The sequence below is a fragment of the Bubalus bubalis genome, chromosome 20 (assembly GCF_019923935.1).
Source record: "Bubalus bubalis isolate 160015118507 breed Murrah chromosome 20, NDDB_SH_1, whole genome shotgun sequence".
Classification (NCBI taxonomy): Eukaryota; Metazoa; Chordata; class Mammalia; order Artiodactyla; family Bovidae; genus Bubalus; species Bubalus bubalis.
Genome location: NC_059176.1, coordinates 8,796,129 through 8,820,938, shown reverse-complemented (window position 1 = coordinate 8,820,938; position 24,810 = coordinate 8,796,129). Strand labels below are relative to the sequence as shown.

General features: G+C 42.4%; 1 protein-coding gene across 2 annotated transcripts in view; it reads left to right on the top strand.

Moving 5' to 3' along the window:
- The first annotated feature begins 7,244 nt into the window (after nucleotides 1-7,244).
- VRK1 (VRK serine/threonine kinase 1) overlaps nucleotides 7,245-24,810 on the top strand; it is an 80,959-nt gene continuing 63,393 nt past the window's right edge. For both annotated transcript variants that reach the window (XM_045163836.1, XM_045163835.1), the window contains exon 1: nucleotides 7,245-7,394. In XM_045163836.1, coding sequence (XP_045019771.1) covers nucleotides 7,280-7,394 — 115 coding nt within the window. In that variant the 5' untranslated portion in view covers nucleotides 7,245-7,279. The remainder of the gene's footprint in view (nucleotides 7,395-24,810) is intronic.

Genomic DNA, 24,810 nt, shown 5'->3' with positions numbered 1-24,810 from the left:
AACTTTAAAAACTAAGTTGAATAGTAGTGGTGAGAGTGGGCACCCTTGTCTTGTTCCTGACTTTAGGGGAAATGCTTTCAATTTTTCACCATTGAGGATAATGTTTGCTATAGGTTTATCATATATGGCTTTTATTATGTTGAGGTATGTTCCTTCTATGGCTGCTTTCTGGAGAGTTTTTATCATAAATGGATGTTGAATTTTGTCAAAGGCTTTCTTTGCATCTGTTGAGATAATCATATGGTTTTTATCTTTCAATTTGTTAATGTGGTGGTATCACATTGATTGATGTGTGAATATTTAGGAATTCTTGCATCCCTGGGATAAAGCTCACTTGGTCATGATGTATGATCTTTTTAATATGTTGTTGGATTCTGTTTGCTAGAATTTTGTTGAGGATTTTTGCATCTATGTTCATTAGTGATATTGGCCTGTAGTTTTCTTGTTTCGTGGCATATTTGTCTGGTTTGGTATTAGGGTGATGGTGGCCTCATAGAATGAGTTTGGGAGTTTACCTTCCTCTGTAATTTTCTGGAAGAATTTGAGTAGGATAGGTGTTAGCTCTTCTCTAAATTTTTGGTAGATTTCACCTGTGAGGCCAACGGGTCCTGGGCATTTGTTTGTTGGAAGATTTTTGATTACAGTTTTGATTTCTGTACTTGTGATGGGTCTGTTAAGATTTTCTATTTCTTCCTGGTTCAGTTTTGGAAAGTTATACTTTTCTAAGAATTTGTCCATTTCTTCCAAGTTGTCCATTTTATTGGCATATAGTTGCTGATAGTAGTCTCTTATGATCCTTTGTATTTCTGTGTTCTCTGTTGTGATTTATCCATTTTTGTTTCTGATTTTATTGATTTGAATCTTCTCCCTTTTTTTCTTGATGAGTCTGCGTAATGATTTGTCTAATTTATTTACCTTCTCAAAGAACCAGCTTTTAGTTTTGTTGATTTTTGCTGTAGTCTCCTTTATTTCTTTTTCATATATTTCTGCTTTATTTTTATGATTTTTTTCCTTATACTAGCCGTGGGAGTCTTCATTTCTTCTTTTTCTAGTTGCTTTAGGTGTAAAGTTAGGTTATTTATTTGATTTTTCTCTTGTTTCCTGAGGTAAGCTTGCATTGCTATGAACCTTCCTCTTAGCACTGCTTTTACTGAATTCCATAGGTTTTGGGTTGTTGTGTTATCATTTTCATTTGTTCCTATGCATATTTTGACTTCCTTTTTGATTTATTCTGTGATTTGTTGGTTATTCAGAAGCGTGTTGTTTAGCCTCCATATGTTTGTATTTTTAATAGTTTTTGCTTGTAGTTGACACCTAATCTCACTGCATTGTGATCAGAAAAGATGCTTGAAATGATTTCAATTTTTTTAAATTTACCAAGGCTAGATTTATGACCCAGGATGTGATCTATCCTGGAGAATGATCTGTGTGCACTTGAGAAAAAGGTGAAATTCATTCTTTTGGGGTGAAACATCCTATAGTCCAAACCACCCTTAGTTCTGATAATTTTCTAGAAGAACTCATGGAACTCACCAGAAGCTGCTGCACTCATGGATACATTTTATTGTGGGCCAAGGATGCAGATTAAAATTGTAAGGGCAAAAGCAGAGCCCAGGAGATTTCTGAATGTGGAGCTCCTCTCCCTGTGGAGTTAGGACAGTTCTACCTTCTCAGCATCAACATGTGACCATGCACATGGAGTGTTACCAACCAGTCACCTAAGTCTCAGTATCCAGGGCTTTTACCAGGGCTCCATCACAAATGTGTGATTCATTGTCCATGTGCTGAGCTCAGTCTCCAGTCCCTCCAGAGGTTGACTGATACCATATGACCCAAAGAATCCACGTAGATTGCATTATTGATCCTTCTAGCATGGCCAGCCACCACATCAAGTCATATTGTGGGACAATCTGGTGACCCAAGGCTCCAAAGCAAACATAGACACTCCTAACTGATGTTCCAAGGTCTTGGAGATCACCTTGCTGAGGACAAAGGCCAGAGCTGTCTTTAGGCAAGGCTAAATTCTTTAGGATGCACTCACAATTGTACCCACCACCCATCAACCAGGAAGCTCCTACTTCCACCCACACAGCTGCCTTCTGACACACATGGCATTACACACATGGCACTGAAACATTGCTGCAGAAAAATCCCAAGACTCCATGACTGTACTGACTGACACTTCACTTTGCCTCCAAATCTTCCCTTAGGAATTTCATGGGAGGAACCTAATTTACATCCAGAATCCTAAGCACTAGGATGCCTGGGAAACACAGCTTTTAGATTTGCAGCCCCTGCAGCAGGAAATGACAGTAGAAGACGGTAGAAATGTGTGTGAGCGTCAGTACCATATCTGCCACTCCTCCCGACAAGTGGACAGAAAGCAACCCATCCGCTGACCACTCACATCACCCCCAGCTCAGGGAATTTCACCAGCAGAGTGTGAAACATTTCAATCACTCTCAGAGGCTCACATGTTAAATTTTTTCTGTACCATTAATTTCTCAAATCTTGGGGAAGACAAATAGCTACGGCACCTTTAAAACCCGTTCAGGAGATACAAACACACAAAATGATGAATGGTCTGTGCACGGCATGGAGAGCAATTAAATGTTTGGTCTTCTGGATCAGTCTAAACCTTGGCTTAAAGTCCAAATGTATCACTCACTAGCTGTGTGACCTTGAGTCAGTTACTTACCTTCTCTGAGCTTTAATTTCTTTATCTCTGTAGTTGGGGGATGGATAATATCAAACTTCAGGGGTTATTGTGAAGATTTTTTGAAATGTTTGTAGATTATTACACAATTCCTGGAAAGTGCTTAAAATTTAATAAATGGATGCAGCCATCATCATTATCATTATCATCATCAATGTCATCATTATCAGGATGAAGGAAAGGTGAAGGAAACAGTTTCCTAGGACTTTAAAGCCTCTTTCATCCACTTCTGACCTCAGTGTGTTAGTCGCTCAGTCGTGTCTGACTCTTTGCAACTCCATGGACTGTAGCCCGCCAGGCTCCTCTGTCCATGGGATTCTCCAGGCAAGAATACTGGAGTGGGTTGCCATTTCCTTCTCCAGGGGATCTTCCTGACTCAGGGATTTAACCGTGGCTCCTGCATTGGCAGACAGGTTCTTTACCACTGAGCCACTAAGGAAGCCTGTAATCATTGATTATTGTATCATTAAATCTGAAAGAACCTATCTCTTCTATTGTGAGAGTTGCTATATTAGTTCAGCTGAGTAACTAGGTCAGTGTTACCTTGACTATGAGGTCTGGCAGAACAGTGTGTTCTTCCTGCATTCTCAGTGCACGGAGTCTAAGAGTCACCATATTATCTCATTACATTTTCTAAGAGTCAGCAGGTATGACTGATACCAAGATGGATTTAGAGTCTGCCAGCCCTACTGGCCGCCATTAGCTGTGCAACCTTGAGCAAATCATTTCATTTCTCTGGGATTTTGTATCCTCATCTGGACACTGGGGATTATATTACCTACCTCTCAGAGTTACATGAGATAGTTTTCCCAGCATATAATAAATACTCATAAAAATCATAGTTACTAGAATTTGTAATCATGTCTATAATCATGTCTGGATTATAAATCTGTTAGGATACTGTAGATTGTATCAACCACTGTATCAAGTGGTTGGCACATGGTAAAAGTGCCAACTTTATCCTCAAAATTCCTTGCTAAAATGGAAATAGGGGCTCTGGACCCCCGGGATGAGATCAAAAGGGGATGGAGGGGTAGGAACCTGTCCAGGGCACTCTGAAGACTTCTGAACATATTCTGTTCCTCATTCCTCTCCCTTTCCCCTCACCCCAGGAGGTAATAATTTCTTGGGTTGTTGTTAGGATGCCTACACTGAGCAAGGATACCCTAGCAGCTTTGTTTCATGAAAATCAAAGCCCTTCTCAGACACAACCTCATCTCCCTCTCATTGGCCTTGGGAGGTGCAGAACTGGTTGGTCCAGGATGCTTGTGCCCATTCTATAGATGGAAACAACAAGGGCAAAGACTCATAAACTGACTCATTGTTAGGTCCAGTAGCTGCTGAAGCCTGCCAGGGCAGTGTTGCTTGCTAATGACATTCATGCTTGTTTAAACTTCACAGACTAAGCTTCTGTTATGATCTAGCTACTACCAATCTCCTCTCCCTTTCCCGAAGTACCCTGTGTTACTGTTCCCGTCTGTGTCTTTATACTCATGTTACCAGGGTTGGAGAGTGCCTGAAAATAAAGGAGGGCACTCCAGAGCCTGACTATGCGGCAAATCAACACAGATGCCATGCATAGATTTTCAGCTGATCTGCTCTTGCCAGGCAGGAGGAAAAAAATTTATTCATCAGGCCGAACCCACTCATGACTCACCTTGCTTTATCTACCATGATCCATTGTCCAACTAAAAGCCAGCATCTTCCATAAATCTCTATCACAGCATTGAAATTATTTCCCTCTAGGAAGTATCCTCATGTACTGAGGTTATGCATAAAGGGTCGGTAAAAGAAAAAAAAAACATTTGGAAGCTGGAAGTAGATTCAGGTGGCCTGGAATCACGTAAAGCTTTTTATTTTTTTTCCTCTTTAAGAACGGAGATAATGCATGTGAAAAAGGGCAGTGCCTAATACATAGTAAGACCTCAGTAAACAATCATTAAATTGGAAACCCCAGAGTTCCCAGAGGTTTGCCCAACTCCTGGTCACACCTGATGTGTAGAGCCGACTCACTAGAAAAAATTCTGATGCTGGGAAAGATTGAGGGCAGGAGGAGAAGGGGATGATTTTAGCATGACAGAGGATAACATGGTTGGATGGCATCACCGACGTGAGCAGTCCATGGAGTTGCAAAGAGTCAGATATGACTTAGTGACTGAACAACAAGAAACATTTGTTTGGATGATATACATATTTTTGAATATATGGCAGGACTATACTCATGAACTTTTCCTCTCAAGTTCAATTCTTAAATCCTAAAGCCCAGATCCATCAAGTCCTCATGGGTCATCTTCTGCAGAACCCTGATCTTGATACCAAGGTATCAATGCATAATCATCCTTTGAGGGCTCCTGTGTCCCAGGGCTATAACTGTACGTACAGGAGACACACAGTCAGACACACAGTCTCTGTGATAGCAGTGTGGACTGATGTCCTGCCATGCACCGGTAGGACATCTCAGCACCTGTGTGTGGTGTTGAAGATGTTGTCAATTGCCTTGGCGCATGGTTGGATCTAAGCATTGTTTAACAGCAAGTCATCTGAGTGAGGGTGAAGGAGTCATGAGCTGTGAATAAATACCTTCCATTCCCACCTTGGAATATTCCAGGCCCTGTTGATTTAAGTGTGTTTCAAGGCCAGCCAGTTTTCAACCCGGTGTGAAAGGAGGGACCCTTTGCACATGTATGGTGAGGTTAGGGGAACATGGTGATGGTGTGACAAATAAGTCCTGTTCCAAGACTCCTTAGTGTGTATGTGTGTGTGTATATGTTTGTGAATATGTGTATGTGTGTATACATGTGTATGTATATATGTGTGTCTATGTGTGTGTGCACATATGTGTATATATGGTATATGTGTGTGCACATGTGTATGTGTGTGTGCATATGTGTGTGTCCATATGTAGACTATCTTTCTCTCAGTGGATTTTGGCCACAGATTCTTGCTGGGGAATTCCACACCCGTGAGATGTGTGACTCTTGAGACCTCTTCGCTGACAAGTATTCACTGAGCGCTCGCCTTGTGTATGTGTTGCCATCAGAGTCTCCACAAGAAGCAGACGACACATTTAAAACAGAGTTTATCTGCAGAGGGTTTATTTGCAATGAGACTACTGGCAAAAGTGTGAGGGTGGGAACCATGGGGATGGAGCAGTAACCTTGGCGCAGCAGCGGTCCTGGGGTTTTCAGCTGCAGGTCTGAGGCACAGAGGGAGGGGGCTGTCACTGCAAGCTGGAGAGCAGGGCCAGGCAGCAGTGGCCTTCAGCTGAGGGCCTAGCCGACTGCAGGGGACCTTGCCAACCAGGATTGAGGGGAATACTTACTTTCAGCAACAGCTCTCTTTCCTTCCACTCCTCTGTGGGGTTCCGTACCAGCCAAATCCTCCAGGAGCCTGGAGCCCAGGAACCTGGTATTGGCTTGGACAGCTTAGGGGGCGGGGGGCAAGCTGGAGGAGCATCTGGAGCATTGGAGGGTATTTGGAGGGGCAAATGCTGCCCGACAGGCAAAATACTGCACTGTCCAGTGGATAGGGGTTCCAGGTTCTGTGAGGTCCGAAGTTCACACAATTTTGGGGGTCTGCTTAAAGAAAATCATACAAAAATATCTTACCTTGGCAAAAAAAACCAAAACCAAAACCAAAACAAAAAACCCCAAAAACAAAAACCCACTAAAATGGTTAACAGAACGCTTTGGATGAGACATGTGCTTAAGCCTCATTAGTTTCACTGTAAATCTCCCTCCGCCTATGACTTTGGGGGAGATTGACCTAGAACAGCACCGCTGCCCTAAATAAGGTTACTGTCTCATGGATATGGTTTACCGAAGGCTTAGACAACTGATTAGAATTACAAAGCAAACTATGGCATAAGATAATTACGGATGGAATACACAGATTAGGTAGGCATGGATATAGGCTTTGACAGACAGGATTTAGACGCGTGGCTATGAGTGGCGAGAATAATACTCTCTGCTCTTTATTGAGCATCTGCTACAGACAAAGCACTGTCTCTAGGATATCTCATTTAATCCTGACAAAAACAAGATATTGAGACTCATAGGGGTTAAGTCATTTAGTTCACAAAGTTAGAGAGTGGAGGAGCCGGGATTTGATCGCGAGCTGTTTGCTTCCAGAGCCAGGCCCTAATATACTGAACCAAGCGGCTGTGTGACAAGCATGCAGGTGTGGACCAGTAGGTGGGAAAATGGAAGCACCACTTGGCCAAACAGGAATATTCTTTTACATCCAACTCTTTTCAACACATTATTTAGTAAATCAAGCTACTGCGAACACGGGCGATATTTATTTCGGTTCCTAGGGCTTTGACGGATACAGCATCTGACCATAAGAACGGATTCAAGAGACTGTAGACCGCATTTCCCAGAGGCCCACTGGGGCCGAGCCAACACGATCTCGCTTTGCCAGTGAAAGACTCCATTTCCCAGCACGCAGTGCGAGGGCCGGCCGGCTGCTCCCGGCATTCCTCGGGGGCCGGCGGGAGCCAGCGCGGGCTCCGCCCATCCCGCGCGTTCCCGCTCGCTCCGCCTCTCCCTCTCGCCTGAGCCAATGGGAAGGCCCCATACTGCAGGGTGTGACGGGGCCGGCGCCGCCGCGGAGTTGCGAGTCGGCGAAAGCGGCGGGAAGTTCGTACTGGGCAGAAGGCGACGGTCTGCGGCTTGGGGTAGGGCGGCCGCGCGCTAAGCGGTCTGAGGGCGCCGGCGCCGAACGGGGTCTGTGGAGGGGGCGGCCGGGGAGCTGGGCTAGCGTGGGGCTGCCGGGCGGCCGTGCCCTCGGGCGGTGTCGAGGGCGGCGGGCGGCGCGGCGCCGGCGTCCTCTCCCGCCGGGGCTCCCTCAGGTCCCGCTGCGGCCCTGGGTTTCCTGCACCGGCTGGGGGGGTGCCCGAGGCTCAGCTTCCGGTTCTGGACGGCACGTAGGTCGGTCAGACTCGCGCCGTGTCCTGGAAGCTCGGGCCGGGTCTGGGAGATGGCCCTTGTAAGGCCAGCCTGGACCGCCGGGGTCTTTCCTCCCTCTCGGAGCTCATACTCTGCAGGGGAATCGGAGTAGAAGCAAATAGGACCATTTGCAGATGCCGAAAAGCTCCCTAGTAATAGGATAGGCGACGGTGGGCCGGAGTGGTAGGGGTGACGGAGAGCATCTCAGGAGGTGACGTTGGTCCTGAGACCTGAGATGGGCGAAGGAGCCTTCTCCCCAGAGGGTAGCGTTCCAGGCGTTTCTAACCAGTCGGTGTCCGGCTGGGGCCGGGTAAGAGCTTGCTTGCATTTGACCGCAAGGTTCAAGGCTGTGAAGCTCTGTAGGAGAGTTTTACAAGGGATTTTAGCATCCTTCTGACGGTTTTTTGTTGCCCCTCCGTAGCTACGGGTTGGCACCCTTTGCTGATGTAGCCATATTCAAGGACAGCAAGTAGTTTTTCCTTTTTCGAATAATTTTTGGCTCCGGTGTCAAAACTCATAGGTCATTTATTTAAATTAGACAAAAAGCATCAGAGTCTCTGGGTTGAGAGAGAGAGGAAGGAAGGGGACGCAGACACGAGGTTCCTGTTGAGGCCACCCATTTTTCACTCCCCCCCTGCCTTTTTTTTTTTTTTTTTTTTTTTGCTTGGTGTTGACTCTTCCTCTCCCTTCGCCATCTCCTTTTCTTGGAACAACCTGGAAATAACCAGTTTTGCTGTTGGGAAGGTGGTGCGTTTAAGGAACTGTTGAAGAGCCTCATTAATTACTGTTTTTTAAATTTCTTTCTATTTTAACTGCAGTTGCCCATCTGTGGAGTCTGAACTTTGCAAGAGTTAAAAATAAATAGGCAGCATTTGTTTTTAAGAGTTCAGAATAAAGGCACCTTACTTTTCATGACATGCGGAGTGTGATACTTTTGGGGAAGAATTTAATCTCCAGTCTTAAAGAAGTTTCAGAGGGCAGCAGGGGTTCTTTATGTTGTTGTTTAGTCCCTCAGTTGTGTCCGACTCTTTGTGACCCCCACAGACTGTAGTTCCCCAGGCCCTTCTGTCCGTGGGATTTCCCAGGGAGAATACTGGAGTGGGTTGGGTTGCCATTTTCTCCTCCAAGATAAGATGATGTTCATCAGCTGTCTGTAGAAGGGAATTCAGTAGTCACTTAACACAAAACTTCTCTGCTGAAGCTGCTGCTACAGGTGCTATGTCATGTCAACATTGTTCATCAGATTCTGGGATAACAGTAACCCAGCTTGAATCTAGTGACAGTAAACTTGTGTTAAGAGTTCAGTTCAGTCGCTCAGTCGTGTCTGACTCTTTGCAACCCCATGAATCGCAGCACGCCAGGCCTCCCTGTCCATCACCAACTCCCGGAGTTCACTCACACTCCCGTCCATCGAGTCAGTGATGCCATCCAGCCATCTCATCCTCTGTCGTCCCCTTCTCCTCCTGCCCCCAATTCCTCCCAGCATCAGAGTCTTTTCCAATGAGTCAACTCTTCGCATGAGGTGGCCAAAGTACTGGAGTTTCAGCTTTAGCATCATTCCTTCCACAGAAATCCCAGGGCTGATCTCCTTCAGAATGGACTGGTTGTGTTAAACATTACTGTCCATTTATTACACTAGTATCTAATGCAAAAGGGCTTCCAGGTGGGTAGAGAATCCTCCTGCCAAGTAGGCACAGATTTGATCCCTGGGTCGGGAACATCCCCTGAAGAAGGAAATGACAACCCACTCCAGTGTGCTTGCCTGGGAAATCCCGTAGACAGAGGAGCCTGGCGGGCTACAGTCCATGGGGTCACAAAGAGTCAGACGCGACTTAGCGACTAAACAGCAACAACAGTCTAGTGCAAATACCAGATTTAGAGTGTAATGGCTTATGTTAAGCACAGCAAGAATTGTGAGAGGATATTTGTTAAACAAATGAGAAAATGAAGGAATGTAACATTTGTAGAACCTGGCATATAATAAGTTAGTAAGTGCCCAGGAGATGGTTATGTGGAAAGCTTATGTTAAGTTTTATTCCAGGGTGCAAGTTGTATATTTTAAAATTAATAGTAGTGCATTGAAAATGTTGACAGACCCTAAAATTAAATTTCTTAAATAGGCCAGGCTTTTTCTTTTTTTTTTTTTTTTGAGAGCTAATGTGAAATAATAATAAATAATGTAAGTGAGGGTCCCAGATGTCTTGGAAAGAAAAATACGATTTTTATTTTGACAGCTATATACATATTTTTCCTTAAAGCCATCCCTAATAAGATATGATGTGCTATGAATAGAATTTTGGTTTAAAAAATAAAACTTTGAAAGTATTTTTATTTGATAAATAAAACTTACTGGAAATGAGGCAAAGCTTGAAAATTTACCTTATATCAAAATGAAGGATGATTCCTGAATTTATGCAAATGTTAGTATCTTCATAGATCAGGCATTGAACCTAATGGAAATTAAGTGCTGCCTCTGTGTGTGTGTGACTGAGGCTTTCATGGAAATTGTTCTTCCTAAGTTTTAAGAATGGATGGATTACCGAATAGGCCTGGAGAATATTTTTCAGACTGGTAGTACATTTTGCACGTTTGCCGAGTTTATTTTTCAGAGTGAGCAGAGATGGACTTGTTTATTCACCAGACGTCCTGTGCCTGCTGTATGTCAGGAGCTGTGCTGAAGGCAGAATCTGTTCTTGCGATTGTAGAGTCTTGTCGAAGCAACTTTTCTTTTAAGCTAATAGAGGTCATTGTTTTGAACTTTGGTTATCTAGCACCCAGCACAAGAGAAGTCAAATGTGTATGGCACATTCGAAAAACTATACTGTTAGTGGTAAAATGTAGAAAACAGGAAATTTTTAATAAAGGTGTAAGGATAATATGGAAAAGTGATGGAATCCTGCTAAAGCATTAGCTGGGTGGTGTAACCTAGATGTGTTTATACTCTGTGATACATTTGGCCCTTTTGACCCAAATTCCTGTGAATATGTTCTTACTTGCCTTTATAAAGACGTGACGATTCATGTTGATGTATGGCGAAAACCACCACAATATTGTAATTAGCCTCCAATGAAAATAAATTAATTAAAAAAAAAGATGTAAAGAGGGGCATGCCCTTTAATATCTTGCCCCCTTAGCTTCTGAATGATATTTAAGTACCTAACACTCCACGGTTGTTGTTTTGAACTAATTTCATGCAGTGCTCCATCTCTCCCAATGTCATCTTAAATCTTTGAACTCAAACTCAAGCACATTCTACTCTTCTTTTCTGGATGACATGTGGACAACACTTGAAAGAAAAGCTCTCTAGAGTGTGGATAGGTATGAAATCTGCCCTTCCCCCGTAATTGGAGTTTGATTTTTAATATTCACTGATAAACACTAATGACAGGAAACTACTTCTAGTAACATTCATTGGTAAATTTATCAAGAATTTTATTAGCCACAGTGTCTTTGTCAGCTTGGTTTGAATTGTATTGTTTGTTTAGTCTTCATGGAGGTACATGGATTTCATGACTCTTTGCAGTTAGTCCTGTCTCTCCATGGGTCTTTGACCCAAGAGAAAGGAACCATCTCCGATTTGAAAATGAGATGCTGTCCGCACTGCCAATGTTTAGGGTGAATATTAAACCTCCACATAGACTGAAGTATTGATCAGGAAGCCGTATGTATTAAGTGGGAAGATACACTAAATGGAAGTCATGTAATTAAGTTGCAGGGTTGTTAATTTGAGATTTGGGAATGTTCTGGACACAGTTGTCTTAACAGAGCTTAGTACCCAGTCTGAATGAGAACTGGAAAGCCAGTGGGCAAAGGGCAGCACCATCTTTTACTTTTCACGGCTTTATAGTTTCCTTCTGTGCATTTATTTAGTTTTCTCTTTGCAGAGTACCGGTCTTGCTGCTGTTCACGTTTGGGGCAGATAGTCTTGTTAGTGCTAGGTCCTTGTTTCAAGAATCCCAGAGAGGCTCTGTTATCTCTGTCAGTTAGATCCAAAATTTTTAAAAAAGTCATGAAGTTAGAAATCTTAGAGCTAAGATAACTACAGCTTTATTTCAGATTAATTGCTTTCCTCAGATTGTCTTACGAAGTATTAATAACAGCCGAACAAATGCCATTGTGTGATAATGCTGTGTATAAATGCACTGTGATCACATGGCATGTTAGAAAGTGCCATTAAGCCTTCAGTCTTCATAGACTGTCAGGAACATAGAGAAACAAACTTTTGCTGTTTCTGCTGGAATTGTTGCTTTTGTTCCACTTGTTATTGAAATTTACTATTTAACATGGTAGCAGAGCGATCACCGTACAGATTATATCTAATTACGCATTCTTTTTTAGAGGTAGTAAGGAAAAAAGTCTTTTTTGGAAATCAGGGAAAAAGTTCTAGAAATGCATTAAAAAAAAAACCAAGGCCAGGTTATAACATTTAAGAGGCTTGCTTACTGGTTTTATATGGCACCCCACTCCAGTACTCTTGCTTGGAAAATCCCATGGACAGAGGAGCCTGGTGGGCTGCAGTCCATGGAGTCGCTAAGAGTCGGACACGACTGAGTGACTTCACTTTCACTTTTCACTTTCATGCATTGGAGAAGGAAATGGCAGCCCACTCCAGTGTTCTTGCCTGGAGAATCCCAGGGACGGGGGAGCCTGGTGGGCTGCCGTCTATGGGGTCACACAGAGTCGGACATGACTGAAGTGACTTAGCATAGCATAGAAAATATTGTAGAAATTGTGACTTTCAAATGCATTACTTCACATGTTGCAGTCCATGTGAAATGGTGCAGCCACTCTGGGATTTAGTTTGACAGTTTCGTAAAAAGTTGAACATACACCATGCACATGACCCAGCAGTTACACCCCTGGACATTTATCCTCAGAAAATAAAAGCTTACGTTCACATGAAGACCTGTATGTGAATGTTCTAGTGGCTTCGTTTATAAAAGCCAAAACTCAGAGACAGCCGACGCATCCTTCAGTGGGTAAATGGTCAAATAAAGTGAGGTTTAGCCATATAATGGAACACGAAAAGGAGCAAACAAAACAAAATCATAACAAAAAGGAGCAAACTACTGACACGAGCAACAGTTTGGATGGAGTTTAAGGGCACAGTACTGAGTGAAAAGGTGGTGTGATTAACATTCCTTTGTATAACGTTCCCGAAACCATATAGGTACAGTAGTGGAGAAGAGCTCAGTTTTGCCACAGTGAGGGTTGGGAGTATGATGTTACTATAGCAGGGTACCCTGAGGGAGTTTCTTTGGGGGTGATTGAACAGTTCTGTGGCTTGGTTATTGTGATGGTTTTAATTATCTTTACATACGATGAAATGTCACAAGGTGTACACACACACACACACACACACACGCACATGGTAAAAAATGAAGTTTGAATAAGTACTTTTGTTACTAACACTGTATCAGTGAGTTTCCTAATTTTGATCACTATTATGCTCCATGATGTTGGGTTGTAGGAGTAAGTATAGGTTTTATTCACTAAGAAACTGCAAGCTTTCCCAGAGCTGTGCCATCTTACAGTCCTGTCATCACTGTATGAGTGATCAATTTCTCCACATTTTTACCAGCATTTGGTGTTAGCAGTATTTTTTATGTTAGCCATTTTAATAGGTGTGTATTGGTATTTCAGAATGGCTTTAATTTGCATTTTCCTAATGGCTAACGATGTTCAACATCTTTCCATATGCTTGTCCTTTGAAGTGGTTCAGAACAAGCCTCCACAAAATGTGTCATTATGGCAAGTGGATTACTTTAAGCCAGAGAGAGTGAAGACCCAAAAGATTCCAGAGCTTTTTACTGCCCCCTCAACTGACATATTTGGAGAAGGAAATGGCACCCCACTCCAGTATTCATGCCTAGAAAATCCCATGGACGGAGGAGCCTGTAGGCTACAGTCCATGGGGTCGCGAAGAGTCGGACACGACTGAGTGACTTCACTTCACTTCAACTGACAGGTTAGTTTAGATAAGGAGCCTGGTTCAGAGACAGCTGTTACCAGAGATAACTTTTAACTGAAAGGCCTAACTGTGTGGCATCTAATAACAAACATCTGATCACGTGTCTGAGTTACCTTTCTCCTCTTTGAAGTCCCAGCCCCCTGTCCCCTTCCTCTGCTCAGGATGGCAAATAAGTCTCCGTAGCCTGACCTGCCCTTGGGGCCCATATTTTTGTGCAGGTACAATTAAATTTGTTTTTCTCCTCTTAATTTGTCTTAGGCCAGTTTAATTGATGCAGTAGCAAAAGAACCTAGAATGGTAGAGAAAATATTTTTTTCTTTCCCACATACTCATATCTTACTTTGTTTAAATCATTTTCCCATTTTCTAATTTGCTTTCTTACTGTTGAATTTAGAGCATTCTTTATATATTCTGAATACAAGTCCTTTGCCAGATATGTGATTTGTAAATGTATTCTCTCAGTCTGTGGCTTGTCTTTTCATTCTCTTACAGTGTCTTCTGCAGCACAAAAGGTTTTAATTTTCATGAAGTCCAACTTACCAACGTATGGATCGTTTTTGGTGTCATGCATGTCTCAGAACTCTACCGAACCATAGGTCAGGTAGATGTTCCAAGTTTTCTTCTAAGTGTTTAATAATTTTATGTCTTACATTTAGATTAATGAATCCATTTCGGGTTAATTTTTGCATGGAGTATGACTTTTAGGTCTTTTTCTTTTCTTTTCCTTTTGTATATGGATGTCTGCTTGTTCCAGAACCATTTGTTGAGAAGACTATGCTTTCTCCATTGAGTCTTTTTTTTTTTTAAATCTTTATCAAAAATCAGTTGGCTCTAAACTGCAAACAAAATGAATAAGCAATTAAGTATGGAAATTAATACAGATGTCTGAAGGTATAAAGACTCATGGCTTGAGTCTTGAAAAAAATATGTATAGATTTGAGAGGAAGTGGGAAAACATTTTAGAGAATAGCATGAGCAAATTTAGGTCCTAGAGAAAATAAGAACTGGCTGTTTTGGGGTGTCATGGAAGTGAAGGAGAGGAGGGACATTGGGGGAGGATAATTCATTCATGTGTCTAGGAAACTGCTGGCTAGTTTATAATCAGTTTATTGACTGCTAGAAGGTGCTGTAGGTTCTGGAGCAGGAAGAAGGATATGGTAGAAATAGTCCTCAAGAGACTTTTTTTTTAGGGGTATGTATGGCAGTGATGGGGCTTCCCAGGTGGTGCTAGTGGTAAAGAACCTGCCTGCCAATGCAGGAGACATGAGAGACGTGGGTTCGATTCCTGGGTTGGGAAGATCCCCTGGAGGAGGGCATGGCAACCCACTTCAGTATTCTTGCCTGAAGAATCCCATGGACAGAGGAGCCTGGCGGGCTACAGTCCATGGTGTCACAAAGAGGTGGACATGACTGAGTTACTAAGCAAGCACTCAGATGGCAGTGCTAGGTTAGTAGGAAGAGGATGCAGCCATGACCCTGACAGTGTTGTTACTTTATAACAGTAAGTCCTTTGTATTTCTCAGAAGGGCTTTGGTAGATTTTAGACTTTGGCCACTTTTTCAGACTTTTCACCTTAGTGATGGCTCCTGAGAACTCTGCTGGACTTTCTAACTCCTTCACATCAACGCTTCCTTTAGTAAGTTGTGTGTGTGGCTCATTGTTGACTTTGGTGACAGTTCTTATCGGGCCTAAAAGGAGTGCAGGAGATGAGCAACTGAAATGATGAAAACATAGAAGAGTTGATGAATTGGTCCAATGAGAAAAAGTTAATGGAATCTCCTTTATTTATCACGGCCAAGAGCAGACTCAGGGGTTATTTAATCAGAACATCCTGATACTTGTATTTGAAGAACCACATGGAGAGTGGTGATGACCAGCTGTTCTTCAGAGTCACCAAGGACTGAGCAAGGACAGACAGCTCAGATGGCAGGATGAGGGTTTTAGTCTGAGGAAGGACTTTCCAGGCAGTGATAACATTAGATGCTTCCTGCCAGTAATGGAAGGGTCTTTAGAGAGGGAATAGGAAGCCTAGATGTAGTCTAGGAACATTTTTCTTATAGTTGGGGATGTGATGGGTGACAGCCCCCGAGTCCTAATTTATTAATTTGTGACCAGAAATACTCAGTTTCTGTTCTCTTAACAACCACTTCCTGTTCTTGATTTCTTGCCCTGAACAAATTATATTTATTTTTCTGTTCACCTTTGGGAATCTCATTTGGTTTCTGCCTTCTCTTGTGCGTTTAAAAGATTATCTTAGATGTAGATTAGACTTCTGTCATTAAAAAAAAATAGCTTCTCAACAAATAGAACTTTTTTAACATCAAACTGCTAAATATCCATGCATTTCTACTTTTTAATTTAGAACATGGAAAAGCGTATCATCCCATTTTTATAAAACATCAGTGATGACTTGTTGAGCAAAGGATTTTACTGCATAAGAGATTACCGTGACATGTATTAATGAAAGATTGGCAGTGTGAGAAGCTTTCGTGCGATCACTTATTTGCCTTCAGAGCAGTTTTTCTCTTTGATTTAATTTTCTTGGTCTGATTCTTTTCTACAAGTCTAGATCTTTTTCCCACTGAAGTGTTTAGATTGACCAAAACTATTTCACTCATGATCTCAACCCTTCAGTATTAAAACGGAATTTTTTTTTTCTGTAGAAGAGCAAGCTCTTACAGTGCTATGCAAGCTGCCCATTTAAAACTATCATTGCTTGGCACCTATGCCCTAGTGACAGTTTGACCAGCATGTGAGCAGGCACACTGCCATCCTGACAGATGGGCATGGGTGGAGGCAGCCAAGAAACCATGTATCTGCATCTAGTGTATTTGTTAAGGGCAGGATTCCCAGTCGGGGATGTTCAAACGTCTGTCCATCCTGAGCGTTCACGCCTATGGATAAAGGGATGTCATCATTAATCTCAGCCTCTGACTGAGATTCCATGGGTATCTAAGAGCTTCTTGGCGCTTACAGAAGTAGGCAGTTGGGGACAATCAGGATAATTGTCCTCTCCTTCATCCCAGGACTACTTCAAATAATCCTTTTCTTTTTTTCCTAGCCAACTTGGTTTGCAGTGAGTACAAAACTGTTCAGACATGGTCCCAATACTTCTAGAATATATACTGTTGCATTTTTTTCTAGCGTAAAGAAGCTCTGAAGCCATAGGTATTTATGGTTTGGACAATGATGTACATAATTGATTGGAGTCAGGTAGACCGGAGTTCACAGACTGATGGCTGTGTGACATCAGGGTAAGCTGATTTTACCATCACATCAAGGTGAAATAATAGCTGTTACATAGGGTGGTTGTGAGAATGGCCTGTGAAACATGTTCAGTGAATTGCTTGGTGTAATGACTGGTCCCCTGTATGTGTTCAATAAGCGTGTATCATCATCATCATTGCTGTAATATACCTGAGGGCATTTTTCTCTGGAGAGTTACTGAAACAGGGAAATCTTTTTTCCACTCATTTCCTATTAATACCATTCTTAAAAGTCATGTATTGGATATCATCACATTGTTTCGTCTATAATGGAATGCCTCCAACAACGGGGAGCTCACTACCTATAGAAAAGGGTTATTCAGTCATGGAACTGGTGACATTTTAGATGAGTTGTCCTTTGCTGTGTGGGGGGGCTCTCTGAATTGTTGGGTGTTCACCGTCCCCGGCCAGGGGGCACAGAATTGTCCCTGTTTGAGAACCACTGCTCTCTGCTGTTCTTAATGAAGTATTGACTGTTAGTAAGTACTTTCTTAGGTTGAGTGGAAGTCTTTTTTTTTCCTACTCAATTCTGTCTTTTGGAGACATGTAGGACAAGCTCAATTCCTGTTTCACATTATGGTCTTTCAAATACTTGAAAATGGTCATCAAGTCTTCTCAGTCTTTTTGAGTTGAAACGTCATCTAGTTCATTAACTGTTTCTTACAAGTCTTGATTTCATGTCATTTCACCACATTAGTGACTTTCCTTTGATTTAATTTATTTTTATTTTTTTAAATGGTAGTCCTTAAAATTGAATGCAGTACTCCATGCAGGGCTTGATAAATTAAAAAAAAAAATTGAGTTGCATCCCTTACTTTAGATACAACACTTTTCTATTAGGATAGGAAAGATTACCTTTCATCATCTACGTGCTTTCAGCTGATCCTTTATTATCAGCTGTATCCTCTTAATGACCACATGATATGTTGAACCTAGAGTTGAGTAAAACCCTTAGATGTATTTAAGCCATGACTTCTTTAGCCTGTTTTTATGCAGTAGTTTTGGTGTTTAAGCATGATAACTTCTGCTTATCCTGTTAATTTTTTGTTTTTTTAATTTAGCTAACTGCAATCCAAATTCTTGGTCATCTCTGAAGTTTTTAGCTTAAAAGAGCAAGTAGGTGAAAATGATGCTATCAGCTGAGATTGAAAATATGGGAGAAAGGTATGTGTTTGTGTGCGTGCATGTATCCATGTGCACGTGTCTGAAAGGGGGATTGGAGATGGAAACCTGGGAACCCTGATATTAAGAGGCAGCTGGACACAAAGGAGGCAACAGAGGAGACCAGGAAGGGGTGGGCCAAAAAAAGTAGGGTGAAAATGAGTTTATCTTGGAAGCTGGAGAGACTGTGTGTTAAATACTGGGGTAGATCCTTGAATACAAAATGAACAGGACATCGTCCCTGCTTTCTGCTCCTGTCTTTATTTGCCCCATGGTTTAACTGTTCAGTTAATGGTATTAATGGTATTACCTAGTCAGTTATGCCTGAAAACCTAGAGTTACTCTTTATTTTACCTTCATACCCTCCCTGGTGGCTTAGACGGTAAAGAATCTGCCTTCAGTGTGGGAGACCTGGGTTCGGTCCCTGGGTTGGGATCCCCTGGAGGAGGGCATGGCAACCCACTCCAGTATTCTAGCATGAAAAATCCCATGGACAGAGGAGCCTGGTGGGCTGTAGTCACAGAGTTGGACATGACTGAGTGAGCACGCGCACATCTGAGATTCATTCATGCTGCATATAGTATGTTGCCTGTGTTGGTAGTAGCTTTCTAGTTCTGGTTAACTGTTATTGTATAATACATGAGTTTTTTGATTATTGATTACTACCTAACACCAAACTTAGTGGGAGTTAAACAACAACTGTATTACTATGCTCATGGATTTGGAATTTGGTTAGGACAGCTTGCCCTGTTGTTTCAGGGTTCCCTCACTCACATGTATGGTGCTTTGGCTGGGATGTCATGAAGACCAGGACCATCTGGGATTGTTGACTGGAGCACTTACATTTTGTTTTGTTTTTTTTTTTTTGAAACAGGCTATTTGTTTTTCCAGCGGTATATCTAAAACAGTTTGAATGGAGGCAAAGACTTCTACTTGAAACTTGCTTTGCTTCTTTGCAACTTTTGAGTAGATCGTTTGGATAGTGTTCAGATATTGCTGCTGGAAAGGGTGTAACGGGGCCGATGATGGCCTTTAACCAGAGGAAAGTCATCATCTGTATCCAGAAGCAGAGATTTCCTTTGAGACGGAGAGGTGGTCACTGGTATAGTGGTTGCTCTGAAGGTGGCTGTGCCCTGGCTCCAGGTCCTCCACGGGGCCTTTGGCTCTTCAAGCATGTGGACTGGATCCCCACTGGAAGCTTGCTGAGAGTGACTCATCCTGAGGTCACACAGCGTCACTTCCACTGTACTCTGTTAGTTGAAATGGACACAGGTCTGCCTGGATTCAAGGGGAAGGAACTTAGACCTCACATCTTAAGAAAGGTGTGTCAAAAGTTCTGTGACAATTTTTAAAAACCACCATAAATTGTAGACTAATTTATCCATTCTGTTGTAATTGTAGATGGATATTGGAATAGTTTCTACTTTGGAGAAGTTTTGAATAATGCTGCTGAAGTCATTCTTGTTCCTATCTCTGGTTCATGTATGTATTCATTTTAGTTGCGTATACTAAGAGTAGAATTGCTAGTCCGGTGTGTGTGTATCTTTAGCTTTGATAGGTACTGCCAGTTTTCCAAAGTGTGTACCAGTTCATGCCTCTACCAGAAAACACAGTTCCCATTGCTCTTCAGCTTCACCTGTGCTTGGTACTATCGCTTAAACATTACATTTTTCTTTTTTTAAACAATTCTGTGGTTGTGTTGAAGATCTCAGTGTGGTTTAATTGACATTTTTTTTGTTAACTGGTGACTTGAGCACCTTTTCATTTGCTATTAGGCTTTTAAATATCTTGTTTTATAAAGTGCCTATTCAAGTGTCTGCTGCTGCTAAGTCACGTCAGTTGTGTCCCACTCTGTGCGGCCCCAAAGACGGCAGCCCACCAGGCTCCCCCATCCCTGGGATTCTCCAGGCAAGAACACTGGAGTGGGTTGCCATTGCCTTCTCCAATTCAAGTGTCATTTGCCCATTTTAAACAAATTGTCGTCTTTTTTTTTTTTTCTTATTGAAATGTTGGGGTTTTTATGTATTCTGGATATGAAGTCTTTGTTGAAAATATGAATTGTAAAAATCTCTTTCCACCCTGTGGCTTGCCATTTCACTCTTGTGTCTGTAGATGAACTGAAATTCTAAATTTTAATCAATTTCAGTTTACAGGTCTTTTCCTTTTTGACTAGTGTTTTCTGTGTCTTGTTCACAAAGTTTTGCTACTCTGTGGTTTTGAAGATGTTTTCTTATGTTATCTTCAAGAAGTTTTATCCTTTGACCTTTCACATTTAGGTCTCAGTCTCCAGGAACTGATTTTTTGTGTGTGGTGAGGTGAGGGCCAAGTTTCCTTTTCTCCCCGTTTGCTTATCTCCACAGCTGGTAGCAGGTAGCCTGAGAGTTAGCATTCTTGCATCCTCAGCCTTCATCTACCTTTAAGGCACCTTCTGAACTTGGGCACATTATTAAAACTGTCTGGCCTCAGCTTCAGCTGCAGTATGAAGGACCTGAATGAAATGTTTCTGGTCTTCCTTCTGGCTCTTGTTTGTTGAATCGTTCTGCCCAGTGTGCAGTTTTATTTAGGCTTGTAAGAATCTTCATGAATCTGGTTTCCGGGACCTAATGTGTCCCTGATCTCCCCCAGCTTAATGTGATCGCCAGCTATGGTGAGCCTGCCATCTAGTTTTTCATCTGAGCTACTGGTAAAAGACAACTTTCTTCATCACGGTGGCAGGTCCTTGCCCCACACGTGTTTTCCTGATCTTGCTGTACTCTGTCCCTTGCCAGGAGCTCACCGCCCTGTGTTGGTAAGCCGTGGTTCAGGACGCCAGTTTCAGGTGAATGTTATTCACATAGACACAGCTTTTCATTTCCCTTGACCTTTCCTTCGGTTTCCCACTTGAACTCCTAAGAACCACAGATAACAATGTTAGAGTTTCAGGGATCAGCAGAAGTCATTCGTGATCAAATGAGTTATGGTCTCGGTGAATTCTCTGTCCCATGTGGCAGTGCCTGCAAATAGCTGTGTGCTGTACTGGTGCCCTTCAGTGGAGCGGTCAGGACCCACGCTGGTGACGTAGCAAAATCTGCCTTTAGCTGGTTCCTCAGTGTTCTTGGTAGCCTGTGTTGGGGTGATTTCTGTCCTTCATTCAGAAAGTATAGTTTCTTTATGCAGAATGTCATAACTCCTCTTCTTTGTCATTCTTGATATCACATTTTCCCTGTCATTAACTTTTTTTTTTTTTTTATTTTATTGGGACTTCCCTTGCAATCCAGTGGTTAAGACTCTGCGCTCCCAGTGCAGGGGTACGGGTTCAATCCCTGGTCGGGGAACTTAGATCCCAAATGCCACCTGTCATAGGAAAAAAAAAAAAAAAAGGCATTATTGAGATACAGTTCAATTATCATATAGCTCACTCAAAGGGTATTGTTCAGTGTTAGTATAGCCACAGGACTGTAACCATCACCATAATCTAATTTTAGAATATTTTCATCAACCCTAAGAGAACTCCCCCACTAACTAGCTAGCAGTCAGTCTTCATTCTCTCCCATGCTCCCCAGAACCCTGCGTGCATGCTCAGGGTTGCTGAGTCCTGTCCAACTCTTTGTGATCTCATTGATTGTAACCCACCAGGCTCCTCTGTCCATGGGATTTTCCAGGCACTGGAGTGGGTTGCCATTTCCTCCTCCAGGGAATCTTCCCGACCCAGGGGTGAAACCTGTGTCTCCTGCATCTCCTACATTGGCAAGCAGATTCTTTACCACTGAACCACCTGGGAAGCACCCCCTAGAGCCCTAAGAAACTACTAATCTGCTTTTGTCTCTACAAATTTACCTGTTTTTGAAATTTTACATGATTGAAGTCATACAATATGTGGTGTTTTGTGAGCATCTTCTTTGGCCTAGCATGTTTCTAAAGTTCATCTGTGTTGTAGCAGAATCTGCTTTGTTTCTTTTTATTGCTCAGTAAGATCCCAGTGTATGGGTATGTCACATTTATCCATTCATCCGTCGAAGAACACTTGAGTTGTTTCCACTCGTGGACTATTATGAGTAATGCTGCTGTGAACATTTATGCACAGGTTTTTTATGTGTACACGTTTTCATTTTTCCTGAGTATATACTACCCTTGGAACTGCTGGGTGATGTGGAAACTCTGTTTAACTTCTTTTTAGGAATTGCCAAACTGTTTTCCAAACTGACTGCATCTTTTTACATTTTTACTAGCAGTTGTTTGAGGGTTCGGGTCTCTCCAAATCTTCACCAGTTCTGGTGATTTTTTGTCTTTTTGTTTATATCCGTGGTAGCATGTGGGAAGTAGTATCTCATTGCAGTTTTGATTTTTATTTCTCTTAATGACTAATGAGGTCAAGTATCTTTTTGTGTGCTTCTTGGCCAGTTGTTTATCTGTTTTGGAGAAATGTCTATTTAAATCCTTTGTGTGTTTTTAAATTGGTTGCCTTTTTCTTATTGAGTTCATTAACCTTCTAACGTGCACCTTGAATCACCTTGATGTATTTGCAACTAGAAACATTTTTCCCTCGATTTTTCTTCCTTTATATTTCTTTCCTTTTGTTCAGGGACCATTTATTTTTCCTGAAGTGAGCAGGCAGGTCAAGAAGGTTCTCTAGCCCTTTTGCATTTTCTTGGCAACAGATTCCATTGGCAAAATATTTAACTGTGAAATACCTTAGAATGGAAAATATACATCTCCTGGTTATTGGAATAGATCCTTTTGTAGTTCATCCTACTTCTAAAATGAACCATGCTTCTTCCCTTACAAGCCGGTAGGTAAAGCACCGGGTTAAACTTTAACTCAGGCCATTTTAGTTAAGGAAAAGGACCTGGAGAAGTTGGGCCTTGTCTCAGTTCGTAGCAGGTGGCCCTGGACCATGACTTCATTCAGCCTAGTTTTAGAAATAGCTGTTGGTTTCTCACCAAGTGATACGTTAGACTCAAGGGATACTGGGGTAAGATAGACTCCCTGACTTCATATCCTCATAAAATACATCAAACAAGCACAGCACATATGCAACTCATGGTGATAGTGTCACAGGCATTGTGAGAGGTGTGCAAAGAGGTATGGTCTGGTGCTCTTAACTCCACTCAGTGCTGAGACTTTCACTTTTCTTTTGCATGTAGATTTTTGAGTACTTGATTTTATCTGGACCACTCAGTAAGGAATGGTAACAAAAATGCCATCATCCAGATGCTGAGGTTGCAGAAGAAACTGACTTTAGAATCTTCAGCGTTTTTCAGTGGAATCTAGAAGATAGTCTCTTCGTGCTATTTTTATACAGTATTTTCTTAACTGTTTTATCATATATTCTGCAGTAGTTTATCACATCAAGTTTTTCCAGCTGAATTTTTGTCATGTTTTGTATTAGTAAACCGCAACTAAAAGCTTTTTTCTGGCGAGTTCTACATCGGTTATTTTGTTACTTTTGTCCTCTTGATCTTTGGAAGTCATCCTTCTTTTAACAGTAGGCTGTGTATTTGTAGTAACGTGGATATGTTTCTGTTTTGTCTTTTATACTATTTTTATGACGTTTATATTTTTAGTCATTAAAGCAAATATTTTACCACCTAAAAACTTTTCATTTTGCAAATGACTCTGCAGTATGCACTCTACTCTCTCACTGCTTCTGTTAATTAGCAAAAGAGGCATTTTTTTACAAAAAATTATACTTGCTATCCATATTTTTTTATTCTTGGCCCTGTTGACGTCCCAGGTTGTAAGACCAGAAAAATATCCAACGCTCTTGGGGTCGAGTCAGAGGGATAGGGTGGCCAGCTGGAAGGGCTTCATTGTTGAGGGCAAAAGAAAAGCGAGAGGACTGGCCCGGCGTTAGGAGCTGGCCTGGGGCACAGCTGGCCCTGCGTCCTCCAGCTCAGCAGCCAGCCTCACGGAACGCCTCAAACCAGGTTTCTCCGAGAGCACAAAAAACGAGACAAAGCACAAACAAAGCTGGAGTTGCTGCCATCCACAGAATACTTGGCTAGAATGAGTGACCACAGCTTCTTTACCAATTACCACTTTGTTCTTGTCTCCTCTCAAGTAAGATTTATTGAGATACCCAACATAGAACCCCCCTACTTTCTAATTGCATCCAGTTTAGAGAACCTGTGCTGCTAAGTCACTTCAGTCGTGTCCGATTCTGTGCGACCCCAGAGATGGCAGCCCACCAGGCTCCCCCGTCCCTGGGATTCTCCAGGCAAGAACACTGGAGTGGGTTGCCATTTCCTTCTCCAATGCATGAAAGTGAAAAGTGAAAGTGAAGTCGCTCAGTCGTGTCCAATCCTTATCGACCCCGTTGACTGCAGACTACCAGGCTCCTTCGTCTATGGGATTTTCCAGGCAAGAGTACTGGAGTGGGGTGCCATTTCTTCCCTGAAAAGTGAAAGTCACTCAGTTGTGTTGACTCTGCGACCCCATGGACTGTACAGTCTGTGGAATTCTCCCAAGCCAGAATACTGGCGTGGGTAGCCTTTCCCTTCTCCAGGGGACCTTCTCGGCCAAGGAATCGAACCGGGGTCTCCTCCACTGCTGGCGGATTCTTTACCAACTGAGCTATCAGGGAAGCTTCCCTCCTAGACCCTCCCCTGGCTTACCCAAGTAAAACCCAAATCCTGTCATAGATTCTTTTTTTTTTTTTAGATTAATTAGTTTATTTTTGGTTGCACTGGGTCTTCGTTGCTGCGGACAGGCTGTTCTCTAGTGGTGGGCGGAGGCTGCCCTTCATTGCGGAGCACAGGCTCTAGGCCC